The following is a 19,103-nucleotide window of genomic DNA, read 5'->3' as shown; positions in this document are numbered from 1 at the left end:
TCCAGAAAATGGCAAAGAGAAACAAAGGGAAGTTTTAAGAGGGTGCTCTTCTTTCTTGAGGTAGGTGGGCATTCATGTAGGAAGAAGGAAATTAAGAAGGTTTATGATAAAATTCACAGGGTCTAGAAAATGGAAGCAGCCAGTAAAGTTAAGGCAAAGTGCTACAGACTTAATAAGGAAAAGGCTGACTCTAGACCACAACCATTTCCTTCCTGCTTAAGACATGTGTTTTGAAATAATCCACCAGTGAATGGGGGTGGGAGGGGGAGTAGGAAGATGTGGGAGAAGATAGAGATGAAATAAGACCAGCATATTTGGAATTTATGCAAACTCGCTTGTTGGAAAGATGACCAGAAAACAAATTAAATATATAGCTTTAATCTAAATAAAAATTTTAATAAGCTTCAAGCATGACCATTTCATGGAGAACACTAAGGAAAACAGATTTTTTTCATAATGCTATTTTGATAGGATTTCTGATTTATTTTTGCTGGAAAAATTTATTGACAGGCATACCCCATAACTGATTATTCAGCCTCAGAAATATTTCCTGTCATAAAAGCCTAAAAATCTATTGATGTTAAGAACGTCATTTCTGATAAGAGAAGACAGATGTTATGCAAGGGCCTTCATCAGATTACAGAAATGACGATGGTATTTTGAAGATTAGTGCACAGGCTGAGGTTGTGAATGTCAAATTCTCTCTTAACATGCACTGAGCAGAAATGCACAAACAGTGGTTTAAGGAAAAGACAAAACTAATTTTAAAGAAAAGCTAGAGCCAGTCTGAAATGCTGGGGATGTGAAGAAAGTGTTAAGAAAATGTTATAGACATTCCACAAAAGCATCAAAATGTTGCTGGGCAGTAACACATCTAGTGTTACCAACACATGTCCACATACACACAAGTTAATTCCACTCTCCCAATAACTCTGTGAGGTATTTGATGAAAGAGATGAAGAAAACTGAGATACAAAGTCAAGTGACTTTCCAAGATCTCAGAGCTGGTGAGAGGCTGCTGCAGGGCCAGAAGCAGTGCTCTTCCATCACCACTGCCCCAGTATCATCAACCAGGACAACACATGTGGGAAGAAGTTGAGGAGAAATAAAACCAATCAGGAAGGGGGGGCGCTAATGGAATTTAAACAGTTGCCTAAAGAAGTTACACTTTCTTTCCTAACTGACTTATTGAGTACCTGCCTCTGGTCTTCATGCTTTTTGAGGCACTTCTCATTTAAGAATTAATTTAGTTTCCCCAGCACACTCACAGTTTTACTAGCAACTTGGATTTGGAGCCTATCTGGAGATGAAAAATGTCCAATGTATCATTGCATATGCTCTCAGTTTTCCTATATGCACATACCACACACACACACAAAAAAAACAAAAAAAACAAAAAAAAACACACTGTGGTAAACAGGAAAAATGCCCACAGATCATTCAGTCCTGTTTCCACATCTTTTGCAATATGACTCTGCAGGTTCTTCCAACTAGGTCTGGGGTCTACTTCCCACCCCTTGAATCTGGGCTGACCTGGTAGCTTAGTCAGATGTGGCTAGAGGAAGAAGGCAGCAGAAATGGTAGTACGCCAATTCAAAGCCTTTTCGCTCAAGAGGCTTGCACACTTTTGCTTCCTCTCTAGGGGCCTTAGACCCTTTGATGTGAACAAACTCAAGTTATCCTGCTAGCAGAGGAGAGATCACATTGACCACAGCTGAGGCCCTAGATATGCAAGAAAACTCAGCTGATAGAAGATGAGTGCCCTGTGGGTGACCACAGATAAATGAGGTAGCCAGCCTGAACAGAGGAAGCACAGCCTAAAGTGATAACCAACAGACTCACCAGCTAAATGTTGTCATTGTTCTAAGCCACTTAGTTTTGTGATGGTTTGCCACACAATTAAACAGGAATTCTAGAAAAAATAAGCTAAAACTTTAGCAATGTATAACTCTAGGTAATAGGTTTTTATTTACTTCTTTATGTATTCCTCGGTACTTTCCATTAAGAATTTCTTTAACAATTATTAGAAACATCAAATTCAACAAAATACAAGTTTTTGCAAGTTTCCAAATTCTTTAAATAACAACCAATCCACCGTCTGATCTACATAACTGAGATGCTCAAAAATAGGCATGGCTGACCATAGTGCAAAGTATTAAAAATGCCCAGATGAAGTCAGGAAGGGGCCTCCAGAGAAGGCTTCACTCAGGCAGTGTCTGAGCCAGGCCAAAGGATGCCAGGAAGCCCACCTGAAGGCATGCCAGAAAGGCTGTTTGAGAGTAGTGCAATTTGGCCCTCATGGCTACCTTGTGAGCCTGTAGACTCCTACTCAGAAAAATGTTCTTAAATACATAAAATAAAACACACAAGATGACAAAAGAAACCAATTATATTGAAATAATATTGAAAAAACAAATTAGTGCTATAATATCTATGCCTCTTTAATAATATATATCTAGTGGCAGGTCTGATACCTATTAATATCATAATTTCAAAGTTGTGATGAGTATAAGTAATACTTTGAGATCTCTGTTATAATGATAGTGTGACTCCTATTACGGACAGTCATAGGAACTGATAACACCACCAATGCCCATGCTCAAAACTAAGAGAACTGTTCAATTCTAGCTAGAGCTAAGTGAAAGAAAATTTTAATTTTTACCTCACCCTCTAACAGACAAATTTTTCTTAATACTAAATTATAAAAACAGATTTTATCATTTGTAATATTTAAAGGCACAGCAGTCAACCTTTTAACAACAGCCTTATAAAAATTATGACAATGCCATTTATATAATGGTGCTTGTATATACTGTCAATAAAAGGACACAGTAGTGAAATGAAATGCAGTGAAGGCATCTCTGTGAAGGGTGAAGTTATGGAGGCTAAAATGGGTAATTTTGGGTGACCTAAACTGACACAGGAATCTACCTAAGTACTGAGATTGATATGTGCACTGCATTCTCAAGTATCATTCCTCTGCCTCAGGTTTTTGACAGAGAGCAGTTAGTTCAAAAGTGACCTCTAAAGTGAGAGCTCAGAGGGAAGGAGGCCTATGTAGTAGAAGGAAGAATATCCAAAGTTTTGGCAAGATGGATATTCTGTGATCAGACCTGGCAAGGCTGAACTGTGTTCACACCTTGAGGGTCACCCACCATCTAACAAGATCAATCATGGTCAGAGATGTCATCTTGGGAACCCTGACTGGCATTAATGTAGAACCCATCTACACAATCACATTAGTAAAAGGTGTAAATCCAAATATAATAGCAGGCATAGAGTCAGCAAGACTGGAGAGCCAAAGAAACGAAGCTGAATAACCAATGAATAAACGAGAAAGCACATTTTCATTTATATCTAATAACTCTTCTGCTTTCATAGCAGGCATAGAGTCAGCAAGACTGGAGAGCCAAAGAAACGAAGCTGAATAACCAATGAATAAACGAGAAAGCACATTTTCATTTATATCTAATAACTCTTCTGCTTTCTCAAATGTCTCCCCAATTTCTATGAATTAGTAACCTGGGGGATACTATTATTACATTTTTTTCAAGGTATTTCATTTATTTTTCAAGTTTTATTTTGGAAAATTTCAAGTACATAAAAGTAGAGAGACTAGTACAATGAATTTCCATGTGTGCAGTGAACCTTAACAGGTATCCACATATGCTGGTCTTATTTCATCTCTATCTTCTCCCACATCTTCCTACTCCCCCTCCCACCCCCATTCACTGTTCGATTATTTCAAAACACATCTAAAATATCATTCCCTTTCATCCATAAATGCATTGATATTGATTCTCTAGGATAAGGGCTCTTCTAAAAAAAAATCACAATACTAGTCACATCTAAAAATTAATAACAAGTCCTTAATATTGTCAAATATCCAGTATTAACAAATTTCTGCTTTGATATTTTTTGAAACTGAATTTACACAAATCAGGATTCAGTTGTCCCTTCTCCCTGTTTTTTTTCTTTTTGTCTTACTCTTATTTTTATATGTATACACATATATGTAAAAAAGGGGTCATTTGTCTTAGAATTGCCCACATTCTAGTATTTGCTGACTTCATCCCTATAGCATTATTTAAAATATTTCTCTTTACCTTAAATTTCTTGTAAACTGGTGGTTAGATCAAGGATCCGGATAAGATGTAGGCACCTTTTTTTAAGCAAGAATAAAAGCAGACCATCTTTTCCTCACTCATTTGAAGTGCTACTTTTAAGAAATTTCCATATTAATGTCACCATTTAAAATTTTAAAGAAATAAGGAAAAATCACTCTAGTTTTGTTCCTTAGAAGCTGAGTTACTGAATCCCAATTTTTCTGAAAGATGATCGGCTTCATTTCTTTTTTTAAGGTATCATTGAAATACACTCTTATGAAGGTTTCACAAGAAAAACAATGTGCTTATTACATTCACCCTTATTATCGAGTCCCCCCCATCAAGGTATTTCATTTTATAAAAATTCCTAGAAGGATCTGAGTAAATAAATTAATACAAAATATTCTTCTTTTACCAAACTTATGAAGCAGAAGTCACTATTCTAAATTTGCCTTGCAATAATGAAAGATTTCTTTGTAAAATTATAAGAGCTATGTAAAAGTTTTCTACCCTGAAAAACCTAAATCCCTGTGGCTTCATGAAGATATAATTGCTCTTACAGCAAAAATGCATGTGCAGACTCATAAAAATGTCACAAGCATTTAATTTTCTATATATCTATTCACGTGTATTTTCATTTCTCATGAGTTTTTAAGTACAAACATATAATACAGTAGGAAATGGTAGTAAGCAGTTTCCCAGCAGATTTAAGGTCTTACTCACTTTAATGTCTGCAGAAGTATAACTAATAGGCTATAAAAGATACTGAGGCAAAACTAATTCCACCTCGTCAATAGCTCACCTCAGAGGTAGTGGTCTCATTGGGTATGTAAGTGAAGAAGACCAGGATGGGAGAACCATCTTTAGAGGCTTCATTGTGTGAATGTAGGAAACTCCCAACAGGTAGGCAGTGCTTAAACAACATGCTTACTAAGCTGAATAGTACTTCATAAAGACCAGAGAGAAAAGTTCTCATGGGTTAGAATGGTGGAGCTAGCCGGGAGTGGCTGCACCCTACTGCAGAGATGGGGCCTGGCGTGTGCTCCTCTGGTGTCATGTCCCATCTCATTAGTTGCTAGAGAACATGGAGGCCTGATGTATGCCCCTGGAAGCTCTGCCTGGGGCTTTTACATTTCAGGAGCTCTTCAGGCATCTTGGATAGCACCAGCAAAGTTTGGGAGGAACTACAGATTCAACAAAATTTCAATCATTCCTGTAGACTGTGTGTGTGTGTGTGTGTGTGTGTCTGTGTGTGTGTGTGTGCAGAAATTAACAAGCTGATTCTAAAATTCACATAAAAATGCAAAGGAACTCAAATGCATAAAACAATCTTGAAGAAAAAGTATTGTTGGAGGAATTGTAATTTGGGAGAAATGGAATGGAAAAGCATGGTTCAATTGTAAGGTAATAAAAACAATCTTTTTTCAAAAATTACCTCAGATGGGACAATTGCAACAGACCAAAGCATGGGCAACAGGGTATCATTATATGGTACTTTTACCAAGAAGGATTTTGAATCTTAATTATGGTTAGTGAATGGGTAAAAATAGCTAAATTATATGCAAAAAATGTTCTTAACAGGGAATCCAAGGCAAAACAGACTAATTAAATGGTTTAACAGTTTTTCTGTGTCACCAAGAAGGAGGCCCAGGTAAATAACGAAACCATGTAAGCTAATCGGTGCCATAGTCTCAAACCGGAAAAAAATGGAATCCAGTCTAAATGAAATGCTTTGCGCTCTGACTCTTGTGACCTGGAAGTTCTGTATTTAATGACTATTGAACATCTCTGAAGTATCATTTTATCATCTGTAAATGCATACACTCATAATACCTCATGAAGACCAAATGAGATAATGTACCATGTATGGAAGCACATAGAAACTGTAAAAGGCACTGTACAAATATTAACTATTATCATTACTTTCATTTACCTTATCTACATTAATACAGTGCTCCTCAAAATGGAGGGTGGGCACCTTGATCAGGAGAAAATTAGGGTGGAACAGGCAATTATGGTTTTATAAAGACACACTAGTTATATGAGCATCAGAAAAGAAAGAGATTGAGCAAGCACAAGCCTCCTAGGTTTCTGTTGAAATTTCAGAAGAAACGGACAAAGACTCATTGGAGAAAAAGCCAAAAGCTATTGGCCTCACAACAGCAGCAGTAGTGAATTCACCAGCCTTAATCAAAGGGGATAAATCCACAGTCTTTAAAGTCCATTACTAATCAAGAAAAGTAATATCCATCTGTCACTCTCCCTAGTGTTAAGTAAATACATCCATGTGTCCGGCACTGTGCTTGGAGGAGTGGTGTAGGGAGGAGGCAGGCGGCGCGGGTCCTGTGGAGGCAGGTGGCTAGGGAGTCCGAGGGGTTCTGCAGCAGTTGCCCCCCTTTCCAGTTTCATGCCTACAGCCCTGCTGTTCTCAAATATCATTGAAGTTCATCTCTGTGCTCCCTACAGCCTCGGCAAAAGCTACTTCTCAGTACCTAATAACAATGCCCATCTTTACACCAAATACCTGATAAAGATACATGATATAACAGAGTCTAAGGTACAATTAAAAGTGGTTGAATACAAGGGCTTGGAAATTTTCTATTTTCTTCTAATTCCTGACAAATGTATGGGAAAAGGGAGCAAACTTAATTAACAGGCCTTCCTAGTACTCAAGGAGGGACAAACAAAATAAAAAGTAACTCATGAGGACATGAGATGCCCAAGGAGTGTCTCACTTCTCCGGACCTCCTGCCCCAAGCAAAAGCCTCTGAGTGCCAGGTCAACCCAGGAATCACTCCAAGAAAAACCAAAGGAAGGCAGAAATAGGAATTTCTTATGTTCCTTGGGACACTACTTTGTAATTTCAATGACCTCCTACATACACTCAGCTGGGGGGAAGAAGAGAAGGCACATGACATCTCACGTGGAAACCAGCCAACCTCAGATATGGAATAGTCAAGAAACCACCCATTTTGCCTGGAAAGAAGTATTGATTTGCAGGTGAGAAATGTGCCAGAGCCCAAGACACATTTCTTGGGCTCTGACTACCAAGATTCTGTGCAAGAGCAGGACCAAGAAGTTGGGGGAATCCCCAGGATGACTGGTTTCCTCCCAAGAGAGTTCCCAAGGCCTTTTTGGTTAATACAGACTTTTATACATCATGTTTTTTGAAAGTGGACATGTAACATAGACCTAGAGAGAAGCCTTTTTGATAGAAATGTTGGAACTTATCTCATATAATTGCCATTTCTATTGCTTACAGTTAATCATCTAAAAAGTTAGACTTTCATTACATCTTGTCAATATCTATGGATTTCATTATGACCATGGCATCTAATGACTTTTTTCTGCATGAAGAAATTAAAAAATCCTGCCTCTTATGCTTTACAAGATGTTGGAATGTCAAATACCCTTTGGCCTGTGTGTCTGTTGACTCATTCCACTTACATTTCTCTACTGTATCCGTGTGTTTGACTCTAATACCAATGTTAAAATATGGAATTAGTGTCACCACTTAATTTTCTTAACAAGCTATCAGACAATAATATGTTCTTTAATTATTTTTTAAAGGAGTATAAATTGCTGAAAAGCTTACAATTTCCTAGGTACTGAGACACATTAAATCGGTGAAAAAGTGAGCAAGCATTTTACATGGAAACACATCTTACCTACGCTAAAAAATGAAACCAGAAAAGTGGTCCTTGGAGTGGAAGACTTGGTCTTCCTCAGTACATGAGGTTCTTGAAGTTGCCAGGTATCAACTGTGTCATGAAGTATTCCTCCATGCAGCTGGCCCCTCCTGGGGAGCCCTAGGTCTGCTGACTGGTTCCCTGGTTCCACACACACTGTGTGGTGGGAATAATAGAGCCAAGTGGAAAACACAACACTGACAAGTTCCCCCTGGGGATTCTGATATGTCTGCTGTTGTGATAAAAACCAAACACCTGGACCAAGATACAGCATTTCCTTGAATTTTTTTTTTAAATCAGGATTTGCAGTTTCACAAGTCCAGAATAAAAAGTTAAGGCAGAATACTCTTTTTTGTTGAAGCCACATTATTCCACAATTTGAGTGAGATGAAGATAGCCAAGGCTGTGGAACAAGGAACTCTCCTGATAATCAAGGCTCCACAAAGGGTAACTATTATCATGTTAAAAACATGTAAGACCTCAGGAAGCCACATGGCTTCAAAGTTCTTTCAGGGGCTCTTTAGGCCCTTGGAAGCTAGTATTACCTGTCTGCAAAATAAATAAGGTGTCCTGCACAATATATGCCCTAACATTTTTCAGGAGCAGTTGGATGTTTCCAGGAAATATATTTGCAATAATGTTCTTTTACCCAACCAGATTAAAGGATAAGAAATCAGTTTGTACAAAGGCTGTACTCTGGAGGTAGAGACGTTGTTCTAAACCACCTGGGAACTGACTGTGCCTTCGCCCCCAGATGAGGATCTGACCTTGATGACCCTGTGTCTGTTTCAAGAGGTGATTGCTTGCAAAAATCTCCTTAAACGGAAAAGCCCAGAAAACTTAAGAGTAAATTCCTCCAGACTGCAGATGTAAATCCCTAATATAAGCAACTGTATGGGAGCAAAATACAGCTTTTATTCAGACCCAGTGGCAGCCAAACTCATGTGGACACTGCACATTGGGAAGCCCCTCCAAGGAATGATGATACAGAAGCGGTACCCCAAGGCATTCAGCCTCAGCTCTGCCTGCGTGCTTTCCCCAGGCTCACCAGCTTCTGTATCCTTGGGTGCATTAACTGGAAGCTGCAATGAGGCCATCTGTTACCTCCTCCTACAAATTCAAAACCCTCTTGAAACACTTTAATTAGCATCAAAAGTGGGTCTGAAACCACTGCAACAGGTGCTGGAATTGGGACAGGCACACAGATAATTACCAGGTGGCCAGACTCTGGAAGGGATCTGGAAAGGAGGAAGGATAGAAGAGCAGCTGAAGATGGCTCAGCAGAGGCAGACGGGCCTCTGGCCCAGGTCTGTGAGGTCACTGTGGGGAGTTTCTGGGGACAGTGCTAATGGAACTTTCCCTTATGCCACACAGCCAGGTCCAGGGACTAAATAGCTGGCTTAGCAGAAGGTCACATGGCCCTGGTGAGGCCCCTGGCTCTCCCTACTGACTAGCTAAGATGGCAAGAGCCATGAGGTCCCAAAAGGGAACCAAGCCGAGGGTGCAGGATATGCTACAAATCCACTTATGCTCTTGTTCTACTGGCAGAAAGCATTGGGGAGAAAAGCTCTATGCTCACGGATCCCAGCCTTCCTGTGCCAGTGGCTAAGGAAGTAGGGGCAGGAAACTAAAATGAGAGGTAGTAAATAGAGAACTGAAGCTTGAAGTGGGATACATTTAATATCTTAATAAAATAAAGAAAAGTGTTCTAGCCAACAAAGTGAACAAGGCAAAGATTGGTTCCAATGAACATATTCTAAAATGCCTGTGTTAAATATTTCTCCTCCCAGGCAAATGTGGTCCTAACTTTCTATCATCTGGGATACAAGAACTGAGATTTTGAAAAGGCACTTCTATGGATAAAACAGAAAGGGATTTCTTTTTTTTTAATATAGGTTTAAATGTATGTTCAGATTGAGATCTAAATCACTGTAGAATTTTTTTTTAAGTCCTTGCTTAGAATTTTTTACTCTGGACCTTAGCTTTGGTCAGAATTCTCTGTATTTGGTGTCAATACAAATTCAGTAGAACATTTCAAAAATAACTTCTGTAGAAGAAACAAACCATATATAATCCTATATAATAATGCACAAGTCTCAGAAGAGTATACTTGGTCACAGCAAACTTTACTGAACAAAATGGGAGTTAGCAATATCTAAACTGTTCTAAGAAAAACCACCACCATCAAGGCAAGCCCACTGCTGGCAAAATACACAGACACCCAGATCTGGAAAATAGGAAGAGGGTCTGTGGAAATGGCACCTTTAAGTTCATTGTTAGATGAGTGTTAGCTAAATTCTGGTTCTCTTTCTTAAGAGGACGGAAGAGAAACTAAAAGGAAACAGAGTTGAGCCATGGGATTGAGCTGCAGACTAAAGGAGGGAAAAAAGATGGGTCCAACCCACAGCTGCACTTGATGTGTCAGCCCTGCTGGGGGGAGGCAAGCTCATAGGCACCGGAAAGCCACGCTCCCAGCAGACCAGCTCCCAGTCGTCACTAGCTCACAATTATCTGGTTGTCTCGTGGAGGCCTCTCTCTTTCCTCACCTCCTACATCTGATTAGTTACCAGGGCCTGCGAACCTACCTCTGAAACGTCTCCAGAACCAAGGCTCTTCTCCTCACCCCAACACAGCCACTCCAGAAATCCAGGTCCCCATCTCCTCAGACTGGTGCCAGAGCACCCACCCTGGCTAGGCTCCTGCATCTTGTCCACTTTGCAATCCAGCCTCCACACAGCCTCAAAAGGCAGCGTCCTAACACTGTCCTGCTCATACACCTCCCATGGTGGACCCTCGACTACAGGATAAAGCAGAACTCCCTTAAATTTGACCTATAGCAGTGGCAGAAAATATCAAAGGAATTCCTTGAGACATAGGATGAAGAGAAGCTCAAGGAGCTGTATCTGGGGCAAGGAATATTTTAAAACAAGACAGGGATGGAACAGGTTCTCCTGCCCCATCATACCACTGTCCTTCGTGTGTGAGTGTGCACACGCACATTTGTATGTGAAACAGTTTTTGGGTAACTTATGTTTACACGCAGTCAAGGGGTGGATAGAGCACCTGTGGATCTTGCTCTTGGGGGTTGTCCCGAAAACAATCTCCTCCCCATCATGGCCCATCTCCCCTGGAGAAGATGTGCATTCCAGCCCCTCACCTCATCCCTAAAAATGGACCCTTACTTAGCCAAGCTCATCTCCCTAACTCAGAGGAGGAGATTAATTTTTTATTTTTATTCAGGGGCATATAAAAAGGGAGTGTCCATTATATACAAGGCCTTCACTTTCTGATTACCCATGAGCTTCTCTAGTCTTACCCACCCTGTCCTTCCCTCCATAAACCTGACATGTCCTAGACCTCCATCATAATGAACCCTTCAGCCCCTCCAGATAAACCAGGCCTTAACATAAGTTCATGACATGCCATTTCTTCTACTTGAAACATTGTAACTACTCTTGTCTCACCAGCAAACTCTAACTCTCCTTTTAGGACCAGCATAAGTGTAACCTCCCTTGTGAATTCTACCTTGACCATCCCCAGTAGAATTCGAGGCTTCCTCTTTGGGCTCCCAAAACATTTTATTCACATCTTTATTTAGCCTATTTTATTGTGGCAATCAAGTACAACAGCTAAGAGCCTGGACACTGAGTTAGACTGCCTGGTTTTGAATCTTCTTCCTCTTCCTACCTATGTAATATATAACAAGGTCTAGAGGGTTAACAGCCTTTGCCTCAGTTTCCTCATCTGTAAAAAAGGGTTAATAATATAATAGTATCTACCATGAATGGTGCTTTGATGATTAAATGAGGTAATACTTGTAAACCTTTAGAATATAGTTCATCATGTTGTGTTAGTCATCATCTCTTCAAAAAAAATATGTCTACTTGAAACAGGTGTCTGAATGACAGCTGATCAGAGAGAATATTTGAAGTTGGGCTAAGACATTAAAAGAAAAAAAGTTATGTTCACTTCCAGAACACTCCATGGTCCCCATGTACACTGAATTGAACAGTGTCAAAGCAATTTCACTGAAGTTCTCCATAATTAACCTTCATGTTCAGATATGTTTTTTATGACCTGGCTAAGTAAGTGCTGAGATAAGAAAGGGGAGGCAGGCAGTATGCTTGGCCAATGTGTTATTAAATACTTTCTCTCCAATACTGAAAGTCTTGGCAAAGTGGCTTTATTTTCCTTGGTTTCAGTTTAGTTAAAACTCTTGTAATCAGATGACAGTTTCTGAGGTTCCTAACCCATTCCCACTCTTTCTTCAAAAGCTTTAGTGTTTTTGAGTTTGGGGAACTCTCCTAAAAGGGTAAAGAAAGTGAATGGGACACAAAAGGCTGTCATCTGGGAAGTGACCTGGCCTCTGCTCAGCAGCTCTGGTGCTGGACCCAACCCCAAAACCAGCACAGCCTATGAAGAATTTAAAGAATTTTAGACAAAATATCAAAATCTTGTATTTACCTGAAAATTCTAAAATCTGAGATACAGTTTTCTGACTCATACTCTGAGGTACCACAGGTCAGGTGATATAATAATACTTAATGACTTATATTTTTGGTTGCTTTAGGGTCCCTCAATAGAAGATGAGGATATTTTTTTCTTTTCAGATAACAGATGCTTAAATGACACCTGAAAGTGGGATCTTCTAACCTACAAACATTGGAGCCAATTCCATGACAAACAGCCCAATGTTTCAAACAAAAAAGAAAAAAGAATTAAGACGTCTAAAATTTCTATCAGCAACATTAACACATGCAGTATGACAACATAAACTGTGACACATCAAAAGACCCCTTAATGGTAACAAGAAAAAATGTATTAAGTCCTCAAATTAGAACAATATAAAAATCACTTGTTAAGGACAAGAAAATTGGGCATATCAACATAAACTCTGGGTCATTTGAAAAGAAATACTATTTTTCTGCTTTGTCACTAAAACAGCCCTAATGCCTCAGTACTAGTGCTCACTTGAAACAAAACATAGTAATGTGCACCCTTTATTCCAAGTTTGATTTCTAACTGAGCACCCATAACAAAGAGCTTGGGCTCCTCGACAACTTACTGATTCCAAGTTTGTGACAACAGAAATCAAGGTGACTTTGGTATTTCTTGTTCAAAGAAAGCAGTGATAGTTTCAAAGATGTCTGAAAGTGGTTTTATATTAGGAAAATGAAATCACCTTGGAAAGGCTCCAAATAGTCAAAGTGTGACAGAAGCATCAAGAAGAGAATTACAGTCAACCGGTACCCACTGAGTCTGTAAAAGGCTGTAAGGTCATAATCATGACCCAAAAGGGTCAAACAGTATCAAGTCTAGCTAAGCAAAGTCCCACCTACTGATGCAAATTAAATAAATGCTGCCTGATTATAAAAACAGAATCCTATAACCCCCATTAAGGGTTTAAGGAACACCATACAGTGAAATGCAGAATACACATATGGTGAAATGTAATTCAGATCTTCAAACCAAAATGCCTACTGGAACCAGATGGACTAAAAGTCATAAACCGGAATTAGGGGTAGACTCTGGGAAAACAGGTTTGTAGAATTCTAGAAAGCTGGAAGGAGATATTGCTCAGGTACCCATCTGGGAACTGAGTCTACTTTCTTCCCTTAGTAGAGCATGTGGTCTTGTTGACCTTGATTGTAATTTAAGAACTAGGCAGCTTCATGCTTATAAACATTTTATCAAATGAAAAGCCCCAGTTTTCCTGAATGAATCCCAAGTATAAAAGCCATGGAACAGCAAACATTGGTCTTTTTTTTCAGATGTGGCAACACTTTCCACACAGCCACACATGCTCAACAGGGAAACGGTGCAGGGGAAGTCTGGTTATGATAGCTCGCATTCACCTCCACCCTGTCTGATCAATCCATTTCTGCCACATTTCTATATCCTCATCTAATTAAGTGGCAAGTTACAGTGGGACTGAGTGTTTTGGGTCTCTCCCTACCAACCCATCCTCAACCTGAAACACTGCAGACTCTTTTTATAATTAATGAATTCAAATGATAATGTTAGTGATTTCTTAATTTTTTGCCATTAGATGTTTTCTCAATAACTTATACTGAAAATATAATATGCTACACAGCATTTTCCTGTGATGAGAACTATTCTAGGGTTTAGAATTTAGGGATCTTGATCAGCCATTGTTTCACAGGATGAAATGAAAGCTACTTTTGCATACCAAGGAAACGTTGTATTAAGTTAGTGATGAAAGGATCCCCACCCTTTTAGTACCCCAAAGGTTAGGCATATAAGCACAGATTAGCCAGAAGAGCTGCCTTGCTCTAAGCCCTTCATCAGATCCTGTGTGACACAGGTGTCCTCTCTGTAAACTAGACAGGTGTCCAGTGGAAGAGACACCTCAGTGATGGAGGGTAGTGGAGGTGAGAAAGATGGCAAGCACAGATTTTTTTTTTAAACAAATTACTTCATCCACAGTAATGGCACAGAAGAGGCTGTATAGGAGCCAGCCTACAGACACAGAGACTGGGAGAAAGAAGTCAGTAAGTGCTAAGCAAGAACTCAAGTGCTACTACAAAGACGAGTGCCAGGACAGAACATGAAGGATGGCTAGAAGGACAGAATAACAAAAGGTAAGAGAACCCTTCCCAGTGGGAGGTGCCAATACCGGAGCCAAGAGAACCACTGCTTTCCATTATCCACACTAACAACACTGCTTTGAAATAAGGTGTGCATGTAAAATATCTAACACTTGCACAAAAGATGCTGCATAAATACTAGTTATCTTGCTTCTCCACTAATCCTGTTCCCTAGCATTAGAGAATTATTTCAACAGATTTATACCAAGTAGTTTCTATGGATGGCCAAGTGCTAGTTAAATAGACAAAATACTGATTTAATCTAGTTAAATAATCCAGTTAAAGGAATGACCTACTTAAATATGATCTAATTAAGATCATATTGAAGGAAAAAACACACAAAAATAGCAAGGAAAAAAACTGGTAACAAAGGCTGCTTTTTTCTCTATAGTTCTTCCTCTTTTTTGAATAGATGTCTGTTCCCATGTTAATAGCCACAACCTACAAAGCTACAAAGAAAACAAATTTCCCAAATGTCCTATTTTTTGAGAAGTGAGGGTATTATGATAGAAATTATGTACCTCATATAAGATACTGTATTAAAGAGGCCTTGTTCACGGCAATGAATCATTCCATAAAGTGCAAGTGATTCTGTGCTCCTAAACTGCATATATGTACTATTCTAATCTAACATGAAGGTTTAGTGAAGTAATTTGTTTAAAAAAAAAATCTGTGCTTGCCATCTTTCTCACCTCCACTACCCTCCATCACTGAGGTGTCTCTTCCACTGGACACCTGTCTAGTTTACCCAGATGTGAGGAGATGGCCCCTCTGGTGGCTGAACTTTGCAGGCACTGCATAATTTATGAGCAGTTCATTGCTTTGGAGAAGGAACATGTTTTCAAGACTCCCAGTTTCAAAAACATTTTACTATTCATTGCGTTCTTTGTCTTTTCCTTACACACATCTGTGCAATATCCACATAAGTGGGTTAGAAATACATCCAGTGGAACACAGCCAGCAAACAGGTCACACTGGATCATGGTGAAGAGTGGTCAAATACCACAACACTGCACACATAAATACATGTGTGCACACACACATGCACATGCAGATGAAACTTTAAGTTTTGAAAGACAGCAGGTGCCAGTCAAAAAGTGTGTATGGCAAAACACTAAAAAATACATACTTAAATTTAGATTATAATAATAGGGGTTAGCTGTGCACTGTTACATACTCCTTTCTATATTTAAGAATTTGAAAGCTACCTATTTTTCAAATACTACCTTTGTAATTCAAAGTGTGCTTACTATCTAATGGAATTATGCATTTTAATACATCAGATGAATTTTTATATCATTATCCAGAATGATTTTAGGCCCAAAGCTCAGTAACACTGAATAAGCTAGTATATTTAAGATAATTTATGGCATTAAAGGAGGAGTAGAATTTGCCTTAAATGGTCCTTGTGGTTGCAAAAAGCAAATAACTTGGAGAAATAAAAAACTAATAATGAAGGAAACAAAAACCCTGAAGAGAGTAAAAATGAAGAATCTACTGAGCAACTGTTAGCTTTATACTTGATTTCATGTAAGTTGTACAGGAATCCTCTGTTCTGTAAAACAACTGTGCTAGGCTGCCAAGTTAGCCTGAACTTTATTTCATAGTTTTCACTGCTATGATTCAGCAATTGCCCGTTACTCCCAAATAATCAAGGCATGGCTGAAAACACAGACAAACTACAGTTCCAGCTCTTGGGAGCATATCCCTAAGCATCCAGAGTTTACACAAAGAGAAATGCTTGAGTGAATTTAAACTATATGCTTTGAAAAGGAAAGAATATTTAATGCAATAGGGGCAAACACAATACTATTAACCAAAGTTGCCAGATTCTATGAATTCCTTCTGTCTAGCTGCCAAACATTTTAGAGGGTGGGGAGAATCCAAACTTGGAAATCTGAGAAATGACGAATAAGTAATAGCTACCAGCAATATAGATTTGAAATCCAGTGTTCACAGTGCTTCTTCCCAGAGAACTTTGCAAAGGCAATTTACAAACACTAAAAATTTTCCTTCATAAGGAAAAACTGCCCCATGTAATATAAATTATATGATGTTTTCCTCACCCTTTACGAAGCATGCCAAACTTAAAGTGGATCTGTAGGGGAGAGTAGTTTCTAAATCACCTCAAAGTCAATGGTTTTCTTTTTCATCATCATTTATGAAACATATTAGTAACATAAAGTTGACTGAACCGCCCATCACTGTTATGGGAATGGGGTCCTGATTAAACACCTGGATCTCTTTAATAGCAATTTCAATATAATAATCAGTAACCATATATCTTTAGGATATTCAAATGGGAATGTATGATCCCAAGCAAAGCTTTAGCAGAACACCTTGAGCACCAAGCATCATTGGGGTTTGAAATTCAACAAATAATGGAATATGGGCTGAAAAGACATTCACATACCAGCACCTGTCACTCATTAATCTACTGCGCAACAATTGAACTCTATGAATTTAGGTGTCTCATCTCTGAAGCAGGGGCGCTACTACTCACACGGCCCAGGACTGTGGCACTGAAGCCAGCAGCAGTAGACATAGTATGAGAACAGAGTAATACAGCCTCACTTTCTGTGGGCTGGCTCTGTGCTGTGGATCAAAACAACCTGGGCAGATAGGCATGCTACTGGTTGCAGACAAGGACACTGAGACTCAGAGATAGCCTGCACAAAGTCATTATTTGCTACTGGCAGGAACCAAGTGTGAACACACACTCCTCTGGCTCCAAGGTCAGGACCTGGTTCACAACTCAAAAGGCCATCGAATGAGGTGACGCTAGGGACTGCACAGCACCATAGCAACACTGTGCTATTACTGTGTTTTTTTAAGTTGCTAAAATATATTTTCTGCTGAGTACATACTACTATTCTTAGTAAGAGCCCATCAATTCAATAAGGAAAAAGCGGAAATGAATATACAACTTGTGACCTAAAACGATGGAAAATAACTAAAATAGATGTGGCAGTCAGTGATGTCATTCTGCACATTTGCACATTCTCACACATCCACGCAAAATCCCAATCCACAAACATAAGTATCTCTCAAGACACCAACAGAAGTTGCTGGAATCATTAAAAAGCTAAGAGATCTGTTACGTATGAGTCATGGCTCCTCAAACCCTTGACGACTTGGCAGGCTGCTCACATGAGGTTATTTAGAGACATAGGACAAGCATGTTAGGCTGCAAAAAGTCTGTGGCCAAGTCCCCCATGGACAGCAAAGGGCAGCAAGCTGGCCAAGCTGAGGCTTTAGCCTCCTCTTTGGCAGCCAAAAACAATTACAGTGAACTAGAAAGCTAAGGTGTATCAACAATCTCTACAGTGTCATAATTTTTGAAGCATTTCAAACAGAGGAAAGATTCCATTCACCAAGGACAGGTAAACTGAATTAAAATTAATTTACATACTATAGTTGCACACTTCCCAGAAATAGGTTCAGTTCTGAATAAAATGCAAAAGGCAGGAAAAAACTGATCTCTGTACTTGTCCTCTACATTTCTGCTTTTCTGAAATTGTCCTCACTCCTCCATGCTGCCCCTAGCTTACCCATCTCAGGCAGCAAGCCCCAGGTGTTTGTGACTACCCTCCTTCTCCCTCTTCATCTACTGTGTTACTGCTCTTTGTTTCTAGAAGACATGAAGTAAAACCCTAAGGCCAGAGTGTACAGGTGCATGAATTAAACAGCACATGATCTCAGGTGGAGCTTTCACATCTCTCCTTTCCCAGAAATGGTCTCCTCCTCATCCTGGATATGTGAAGCACATAATCTGTGCCACCATACTCAGCAGCCCTGTATATAGGTCCCAAACCAGAACAGGCATAAAGATTTTTATTCAATCATCTCTTCATTCACTCATTCAACTCAATAAATACTTATTATGCACAGCACATGCCAGATACTGATGGGTCCTGGGCAAGTAGCAGTAAATAATAATGTATAACCCCTGCCCGCAAAAAACTCACATTCTACACATGTCAACAATTTGAGTAACACTATAAAATAGAGCATGCTAGCCATGGGAGATGTACAGAAAGGAATTCATGCAGCTCTGGCATCAGAGAAGGAAGAACAGGCCTTACCACATTTGGGTTGGCCTTATGCCGAAAGCATGTTATGTTCACCACGTAGGGCCAATCATCAGGCTCCATCAGCACGCCGGCAGCATGAGCACACGTGACATGGAAGGAGGCTGGGCAGCGGCCATAGGAACACTGGATGCAGGCTCCAGAGACCTTCTTAACTCGGTGTCTGCAGAAGATGCATTTCTGGAGGATTAAAACAAAAAAGAGCATCAGTTCAAAGCCTGTAACTCAGACAATTCCATACTCTACAGAAAAATATCCATTACAGATGAAGAAAACCAATTTCTTCAACAATTCCTGACCCTCCAGGGACCCTAGGAGTAAAAGGGGCTGTGGCATTGTGAGCTGCATACTTTTCAAGGAAATATACCACTATGGTCACAAACTACCAAACATGTGTTGAAAGATTTCTTGTGGTTTGGAAAGCCAAACCCTTTTACACATGTTTCTCCAGGCACAGAGCTGAGAAAAAGGCCTAAGGCTGCTCTTGTAAATCACCCATGAATGCTGAAACTACTTCTCCTTTTACCTCCTGCACAGCAGGCCTTTCTGAGCACCAAGAGAGAGAAATGGGTTTAGAAGAACAGGCACATCCTCTCCTAAATAAGATGA

General features: G+C 39.6%; 1 protein-coding gene across 7 annotated transcripts in view; it reads right to left on the bottom strand.

Moving 5' to 3' along the window:
* The window catches only part of KDM4C (lysine demethylase 4C), a 490,870-nt gene that overhangs the window by 39,301 nt on the left and 432,466 nt on the right, over positions 1-19,103 (bottom strand). For 6 of the 7 annotated variants that reach the window (XM_057498655.1, XM_057498657.1, XM_057498658.1 and 3 more), the window contains one exon: positions 18,489-18,674. In XM_057498655.1, the coding sequence (XP_057354638.1) occupies positions 18,489-18,674 (186 nt within the window). Of the gene's footprint in view, positions 1-11,141; positions 11,153-16,908; positions 16,999-17,784; positions 17,792-18,488; positions 18,675-19,103 lie in introns of all 7 variants that reach the window. The other variant, XM_057498660.1, reaches the window with a different exon arrangement.

The sequence above is a fragment of the Manis pentadactyla genome, chromosome 3 (genome assembly GCF_030020395.1).
Source record: "Manis pentadactyla isolate mManPen7 chromosome 3, mManPen7.hap1, whole genome shotgun sequence".
In the NCBI taxonomy this organism is placed as follows: domain Eukaryota; kingdom Metazoa; phylum Chordata; class Mammalia; order Pholidota; family Manidae; genus Manis; species Manis pentadactyla.
The sequence above is the reverse complement of the archived record's forward strand: the minus strand, read 5'-3'. Positions and strand labels throughout refer to the sequence as shown.